The sequence below is a fragment of the Bombus huntii genome, chromosome 18, assembly GCF_024542735.1.
Source record: "Bombus huntii isolate Logan2020A chromosome 18, iyBomHunt1.1, whole genome shotgun sequence".
Classification (NCBI taxonomy): domain Eukaryota; kingdom Metazoa; phylum Arthropoda; class Insecta; order Hymenoptera; family Apidae; genus Bombus; species Bombus huntii.
In genome coordinates, this window is record NC_066255.1 from 187,347 (window position 1) to 196,360 (window position 9,014).

At 40.1% G+C, this 9,014-nt stretch overlaps 1 protein-coding gene across 1 annotated transcript; it reads right to left on the minus strand.

The window, feature by feature from the left end:
• Nucleotides 1-7,916: 7,916 nt before the first annotated feature.
• LOC126875561 (uncharacterized) lies at nt 7,917-8,585 on the minus strand. The gene is made up of 2 exons (XM_050638512.1): nt 8,544-8,585; nt 7,917-8,396 (listed from the first exon to the last, which is right to left on the minus strand). The coding sequence occupies exons 1-2, from the start codon at nt 8,583-8,585 to the stop codon at nt 7,917-7,919; spliced, it is 522 nt and encodes a 173-aa protein (XP_050494469.1).
• Between the last annotated feature and the right edge of the window lie 429 nt (nt 8,586-9,014).

Below are 9,014 nucleotides of genomic sequence, written 5' to 3' on the forward strand. Positions count from 1 at the left end.
GTCCACCGGATTTCCTTTTGTATCGATAAAAATCACTTTATGATCGTTTACTTTCACTATCGAATCTCTTGCTTCTGAGATCTTCAATTCTGTAAATACTGTGGGTTTGGTCCTTTCTTCCCGTTGTTGTGGCAACTCAGAGCACGATAGGGAAAACTCCTCTTCTCTTGATATTTCGGCATCGCTTATCTCATGATCAGATGCTTCTTCACCGGTGTTTTCGTCGGTGTCTTCCGCAGCCTGATCAAAATATTTTATGGGTGTTTCTTGTGTAGTAAGGTATTCTCGAATGACTGCTCTTCTCTGATTTCCTGGACCATGGGATTGAGGGAGGCGAGGCTTAGCTTCAAATATGGGAGAGTTCTCGGTTGACGTGATTAATTCAAATCTTTTAGAGGTGGACAACGAACCGGTGAATCTTCTTCTCATTTCCTGATTGGCAGACATACCTCCGGGGAATTTCTAGATAATCCGCTAATTAGTTAAAACGCTAGTAGCGTTTGCTTTGCCTTCTTCATATCGAATGTCAAATTCAAAGTTCGACAACTTTAATTTCCATTAAATTTTAATTAATTAACGAATATGGAATATATATAATACAAAAAATAAAATAAAATATCTATAACTAAACAAAATCGATTAATAAACTAAACTATCCGCGAATCGATCAAGAATAAGAAGGATTATGTATGACGAATTAGCAAAACATAATAAATGGAACAACAGAATGATATACTACAATCAGTTAACGAAGATGGAATATGTAAAATACAAAATAAAAATGAAATCATTAAATAAACCCAACTAATAAATCGAACGAACCACGAACCGACCAAATAAATTAAGAAATAAGAACGATAATATGCAACGTAATAGTAAAGGAGAATAAATGGAACAACAGGAGGACACACTTTGATTAATCAGCAAGTATAAAATATACAAAATGATTGAATAAAACTAATTAATAAACTGAACGAGCCGCGAACTGACCTGATAAATCAAAAATAAGAACGACTACATACGACATAATAGCGAAACAGCAGGAATACATATTTTAATTAATTAACAAACACAGAAATAAAATGGATAAAATCTGTACGACTAAAATAAACCTGTTAATAAACCAAGTGATTAAGAATAATTAATACCGCAATAAACTTGGAGAATTACATATGGAAATTTTACTATGAAATATATATACAGGGTGGTTGATAGCTGGTGGTACAAGTGGAAAGGGAGTGATTCTACGCGAAAAAAGAAGTTGAAAATATAGAATAAACATTTTTTTAAAATTTTTTGTTTTTAATTTTTTTAAAAATCTACAGCGAGATCCGTTATAACGAGACGTGATAAAGTGCACGAGCGAAAATTCAAAGTCGATTTTCTCGAAAACAAAGCCTCAAACGAAAAATTGGTCGCCGAACGTAGCCACGGTCACGAGATAAACGTTTTGCCTAACGGACGTCTGGAGTGGTTGTATGGGTTTTCCGAGAAGTGTGATTGTGGCGGCATGCGGCCTCGAGAGCGGGCCTAGCCACATGTGAGGTTGCCTCGGAGGTGCCGATACAATGGGACATACATTGTATCAATAATCAAACTCCAGGCAGAAACTGCCTAGAAACGGCGTTCGGAACTTTTCGATGCTTCTAACGAGTGCGTATCAAATTCCAGACGAGGCTGGTGTCACGACCGGCATACTTCAAATCCGACGGACTGACGATAGAGATAAAGATGTGGCGGCACTCGGCGACAATGTATATCGCTGAAGCGCCTAATGAACCATCAACATCCCAACGGTCCTTTCACCGAAGGTTCTAGAAGAAAAAGCACGTGACAACGATCGCGGACGCCTAGCAAATGCATGGACGGCGGGGATGTTGAGGGATGACAAAAGAAAGTAATCGGATCCGATCGAAAGGAAAATCATAAGTCAGTCTTAGAAAGTCACGCCTAGAGTTCGGAAGTAGATTGTAAAGTGTATTGTTGTTAGAAAAAAATAAAGTTTTCTTTTTTTATTTTTCACCTCAAATTTCTTTTTTATTTTGTTATTTTACGTGACACTGGCATTCGTGCGATTGCCTTGGAGAGTGACACATCGAGCATTTTCGTCAATCGTATTTTGCGCCTAAGATTATTTCACGCTTAGTAAAGAGTTATCTCGCTGACCGTAGATTCGTTTGAACCCAAAAACATTGTTAATAGTGTTCATTAAATTTATTATTCGTAAATCATATTATTCATTAAACTTACTATTCGTTAAGCTTATTATTCATTAGACATATTATTTGTTAAGCTTTGTGATAGTCTTGTATATACGTGTAAATATAATGTCTGCTTTGTGAAACGATGGCTAGTCCACGCGAAGTGTTGTCACGCGCCCAAAATTCCGATCCTAACCCGACATATATATATGTCGGAGAAGGGTCAGGAATAAGGTTGTGGGTGTTTGATGAATCTTCATTGCAATCGGTCATCGTCGTGTTATAACCTTGTATATAAGGTACGGTCTGTTAATACGAGTATGGATGCTACCGACTCGACAATCAACCGCGGCGGTTGGACATTCGCGATACTAGTGATGTTGGTCTTAGGTTCAATAACGAATCCGCGGTTAACAAGATGATAGATGTACGTGCTCACAAAATCTAAGTCGGATGCGTAATGTTCACTGGTCGTAAGGGGTTACTCTTTTCGTCGATGAGATTGTCACGTAATTTTTAGGGTTGGTTGATGAAAATAAAATATAGTAACACAACTATTAACTTTGTTTTAATTAAACTTTATTATGAATTCAGCAATCACAATGTAACACACACTGAATTAACATAAATCACAATTCACTCCAACCACGTTATGTAAGACTTAGTTACAACAATACGTTAAGTACGCGACTGTTATAAGGGTAGAGACCGGTATAGATATGTTGACTATTCTAAGGATACAGAATAAGTGAGTCTTTCTGGCGATACCATGTCTGAGGAAGGCTAGGGGTGGGTGTGTCTAAGGATACGGGACTATCGGATTTGTTGATGACAATTTTGGTTAAGGAAGTGAGGGCAGCAGACATCGTCTCCGATTGGATAATAAGACGGTTGGTGGACCAGGAAGGGTTTTAGCCGCCCTCACGAGAAAGTTGCGAAAGATGTGAAGAAAACCAACTTTCTAAGCTAACACGTGGTAGACAATAAACGTAAAGGGAAATCTAAGACAGGAAATACTCGCTTGGTTCGAAGGACCTTAACTATGAAAATGCCAAGACCCCTGGTGGGTACTTATGACTATTGAGGGTGTGCACCAAGAATGTGCAGACATCTGGGTGCCATCCTGTCCGCGGTGTGTGGCCTGGTCTCTGATGTGAATTGACGTTACAATAGTGTCACGTAAAAATAGTAGGAAAATAATAATAAAAAGAAATGTTGGGTTCTTGAACCAGAGTTCGAGATACCTTTATTCTATAATAAGATTACAAGTGTGCGATTAGACCGTTAGCGAAAGACTAAAGCCTCGATCAAGACCCAGCCCTTCTAGATGTTCGTTTATCTTATACCTGCGTGCCGAATTCATATTCCTTTGTTTTGAGTTGAGTTGAGTTGTGCCAGGCGGTTCGGGTTTCCTGAGTCGGTTGGAGATATTTGTCGACGTTACAATAGTGTCACGACCAGCTCAGTTCAAGACCGGAGATAAAGATGTGACGGCACTCGGCAACAATATATATGGCTGAAGCGGAGTGCCCAATGAACCATCAATATTCCAATGGTGCTTCCGTCGAATGTTCGAGAGGAAGGCGTGCGTGGCAACCGTCGCGGACGCCTAACAAACTCTAGGATAGTGGAGATATAGAGTGGTAACAAAAGAAAAATAACCGAATCCGATCGGAAATCGAGTCGTAAGAGTCAATCTTGAAAAGTCACGCCTAGAGCTCGGAAGTAAATTGTAAACCAGGTGTTAGAAAAAAACCAAGTGTTTTTATTTTTTCATCTTAAATTTCTTTTGTTATTTTTTTGTTATTTTACGTGACAATAGCTTGAATAAGTTAGGAAAATTATTGTAAGTAAAATGATGTTATGAATAAGATTTGGAGAAGGGACAGTTTGGAAAAAAAATGTTATTTTAGGCTGGAATTTGAATTTACAGATAATTATTTATAGTTCAGGACTGTAATTTAGAAAAATACGCGAAACTTTTAGTAAATATATATAATTCTTTACTTTGTATTAAATTTTTCTATGTACTTTACTGCAGTCTGCTACAGGTAGTATACCAATAACTAATTTTTTCTACGTTCGTTTTACTCATATTCTTAAGAATGATGTAAATAAAATGATAAGAAGAGCGTATCACAAGAAACGTTCGAACGTGTACGCGAATGAATGGTCAATAGCATGAAAATTCTTAATTAACCTCTTTACATTAAATACTTTCACGTGTCATTTCTTTTCTATGAGAAAAATTTGAATTGATCCTAAATAAATAAGGTTTTAGCGTGGATAATGATTCTGATGTAACTATTTTCATTCATATAACTCATATGTCATTTGTAATTGTTTCTAAAATGATTTCAAAAGTTAATAGAAAGTTGTATACTTTTTTATTTTATTTTCTGATTTGAATTTCTATAAAATTTGTTAAGAGAATTATCTTCTTTGTCGAAACTGAAAAATTAAAATATAGCGCCTGTTCATTTCTTAAAAATTAGTTTATATACAAAATGTTACTCAAACATACATGCCTGTATTTATCATATTTCTTAATTATTTAACTATTACGTTATATTATATTTCAATTTTTGTATTAGACATCTTTAAATTAATCAAACATCTAGTTGTTTTAATTATTATACGTTTGTTGCAATTAGTTCATGTTTAATAACCATTGTTTTCTGTTTAATTAACATCTGTTTAATTCATTTATCATTAATAAACTAATCATAATTATTTACAATACTACATTATAATAAATAAATAATCATCGATTTTCTGTTTAATCCATTGTAATAAATCCATCTATCAATAAATTGTTGCATAGGATAGAAACCATTGGAAATCCTAATTTCTAACATTTCTGAATAAAGAAATTCTATAATATTGGGTTGCCAACCCAATACATTCATCCACACGTTTGCTCTTTCTATTCCGAGATAAAACCTCAACAATATGGAAAGCCAAATTAACGAAGGTAATACAGAGAGCAGAGAATACTAACCAGAAGCAGAAGAGTTTCAAGAAAACATAAAACGCGGACACAAACTAGGATGGCTGAATAAAGTTACACGAGAAAGGCATGACACGTTGCTAATTTTTTTTTTTTAAGTTTGTATTTATTTATTTACATTTTACAATTTGTCCAGTAGGACATTTGGTAAAATATTATAGTGGTATACTAATATAACATGTGGGTGGCTACCCCCAGCGGAGTACCATCATCGTGTTTGTTAGGTTATGTCCTTTGTGAGATCTGTTGGGTGTTTCCTTTTTAATCTTCTTTTTATGCTTGATGTGTCGACCGTTTCCGCTGCCAGCCGGTTTGGGTGCGTTGCTATTCTTTCTCCGTGCCTTCTTGCATTTTTGTTAATCTCCTCCTTGACTGTTGGTATTCCCAGGTCTTTCCGAATGTCCTCGTTCCTAATGTACAATGGCACGTTTACTATTGTTTTGAGTATTTTCGATTGCGTTGCCTCTATTTTGGTTATATGGCTCATTGCTGCTGTTCCCCATAGTGCTATTCCGTACGTCCAGATTGGTTTTATGACCATTTTATATATTTTTAGTTTGTTTTCTATGCTTAGTTTGGATTTTCGACTTGTTAGCCAGTACATTTGTCTCTTTGCCACCTGTATTTTGTCTATTGTTGCCTTAATATGCTGTTCCACGTGAGTCGTGAATGTAAGTGGAGTTCTAGGTATTTGACTTGCCTTGTTTGTATTATGTGTGTGCCGTTTAGTACAATGTTTGGTGGTTTCTGTTTTCGCAGTGTGAATGTGATGTGTTTGCATTTTTCGGGGTTTGCTTTGATTTGTTTTGCTTGAAGCCACTTTTCTATTTTTGTGATATGTTCTTGTAGTAATGTAACTGCTGTTGCAGGGTTAGTGTGCCTGACTAGTACAGCTGTGTCATTCGCGAATGTCAGTACTTTGCTATTGTTAGTTGTTGGTATGTTGGCCGTGTATAATGTGTATATAATTGGTCCTAGGACGCTTCCTTGCGGAACTCCTGCCTTGATTTCTTTAGCTTCCGGGTGTGTGTTTTTGATTTTTACTATGAAGCTGCTACTTCTGCTGCTTAGGTATGATTTGATTAGTTGGTATATCTGCCCCGGGAACTGTTTCCTGATTGATTGTAGTAGGCTAGTGTGGTTTATTTTATCGAATGCTTTTTCGATGTCCATAAAGAGTGCCGTGCAGTATTGTTTTGTTTCCAGCGCCTGTAGGATTTCATTGACGAGTCTGTGCGTTTGTTCTATTGTGGAGTGTTTGTTTCTGAATCCGAATTGGTGGTCCGGTATTAGATGGTTCTTCTCTATTATTAGTTTTATCCGGTTGTAGATTATTTTTTCTAGTATCTTAGAGAACACCGGAAGTAGAGAGATTGGTCGGTAGGACTGGACCAGACCAGATGGATTGGACCAGACAAGGGTCTGGTTTGGGTATCATTATGATTTGTGCCAGTTTCCAAGCTTTTGGAAAGTATTGTGTGGCGGATGAAGAGAGAGTTGTGCGTTTCGTCCCGGAACTACCGGTGGACTCGTCAGTAAGGCTATGCCCGGTAGTCCCTGCCTTAGACGTAGATGGAGTCTCGCTAGGTGTGGTATTTGTATCAATCGCTCGTATATTCGACCGCTAGCGAGTTAGACAGACTCGTTGTCGTCGTAGCCCTCTAGTGTTGGCGGTTGGTACCAGCGGATCGCCCGGGAGGTGTTGCGCAGCGTTGATGCCTCGACCTGTCTGCGTCCTATTGATACCGATCCGCCACAATTGTATTCTTAGTATTGCGTTTACTATTATTGTGATTTGTCTTATCGCTTTTGACGGTTTTTCAAGATTTTGCCGTTAATTAGGTCGATCCCTGGTGCTTTATTGTTTTTTGTTTTCTCAATTCTCTTGTGCTGTTGCTTTGGGTATGGTGTAGTGATTGTCAGTTGGTGCACTAGTAGTTAGCGCATCCTCGTCCGTATGACTATTGTGATTGCTGTTGTTGATATTATGTGGTGTAAATGTGTTGTAAAGGTGGTTGGAAAATTCTTTAGCTTGCTCTTCGTTGCTTCTTACCCATGTGTTATCTGCTCTTCTGATTGCTGGGACCAGTTTTATTGTCTTCTTTATTTTTTTCGTGGCTTTCCATAGGGAGTAGTTGGAGTTCTCGTGCGCAGATAGGATGACCATCCTACGCGTGCGACGGGGGTGCTCCAGGAACCTCAATGAATTAACTTCTGTTGCACCCTCTTCTCGCGTCCTCTTGTTCGAGCCAGTACTAGTATCTCCCGTCTATTGAGTTGGCGTTAGGGGGGTTCTTGCCCTTAGCGCTGCGCTTCTTCAGGCGTGGTCTGTTGGGACGGCGGTGGGGCGGCTCTAGGTCGCCTGACTGCCATCCTTCTCCATCATCTTATCCTGCAGGGGTGAGAGTTTTTCTTCCTCTCTCTTTCCGCTCGCTCCTTCGCGAGCATAACTCGCTCGCAGAAGTGGCGGACGGCCTCGTATTCCTGTGGCCCTCTCAGCATCGCCTCTATAATCGCTGGGAGGGTCAGTGTTCCTTCTGTGGCGTGCCGCAGGAAGTGTCGCGGCAGCTCCCACGCCGGGCAGAGCTCCAGGGTGTGCTGCGCCGTGTCCCTGTCCTCTCCGCAGTGGTGGCAGATGTCTGTCGTCTCCCGTCCAATTCTCTTCAGGAACTCGCCGAACATGCCGTGTCCGGTGAGCATCTGGGTCATTCTGAATGTGAGCGGGAGACTGTGGCGGCTTCTCCATGCCGCCCAGTGTTTGGGAGGACCGCCTCCGCGTCCCGATGTTCACCTCCCTCGTTGATCAGCTGGGATCGCCACCGGTCCCACGTGTCCTCCTCAGCGGTTCCTATGTCGTTCGGAGCCGCTTGCTCGGTCGGATCTTCTCCCGGATGCCATGCTCTCCGGTGGGCGTATCTCTTTTTGAGCGCTAGTGCCCGGAGCTCCCACGGAGGGGACGCAGCTAGGGCGGTCGCCGACGCGTGAGACACTGTCCGGTATCCCCTAATGATTCTGATGGCGGTTACCCTGTGTAGCCTCCTCTGGAGCAGGATGCTGCGGCGGCTCGCCATCAGGTCGTCCGCCCATACCGGGGCCCCGTACATCACTCGGGACAGAATGACGCCCTCGTAAAGTCGGCGCACCGCGTCTCCCGCCCCGCCGATGTTCGGTAGCAGGCCGCACACCTAAAACACAACTCACATGGAAACAGCATACTGATTCAATAATAGACAAAATACAAACAACAAGGAGACAAATGCATTGGCTAACAAGTCGAAAATCCAAATTAAGCATAGAAAATAAATTAAAAATATACAAAACGATCATAAAACCAATCTGGACGTACGGAATAGCACTATGGAGGACAGCAGCATTGAGCCATATAAACAAAATAGAGACAATACAAGCTAAAATTCTTAGAGCAATAGTAAATGCCCCATGGTACGTCAGAAACGAGGATATACGGAAGAATACCAACGGTCAAGGAGGAGATTACCTGATGTGCAAGAAGGTACAGAGAAAGAACAGGGTCTTTGTGTAGCGAGCCACGGGACAGATACCGTTGGAAGGTTGCTGTCCAGTGCCGCTACTGTAGTATAACGTTATAACGTATTACATTATACAGTATTACGCTTATATAGTATAACGTTATATAGTATTGCGTTATATATATGTCGGAGATGAAAGGACATCGGAGCCTTCCTTTTGGTACTTGGAGAAAATCCCTTATCACCGTAATCTAGATTCTATCATAGGCGCAACTAAACAATTGTCGTCATTCTATCCCATTGTATTTGTTCGAG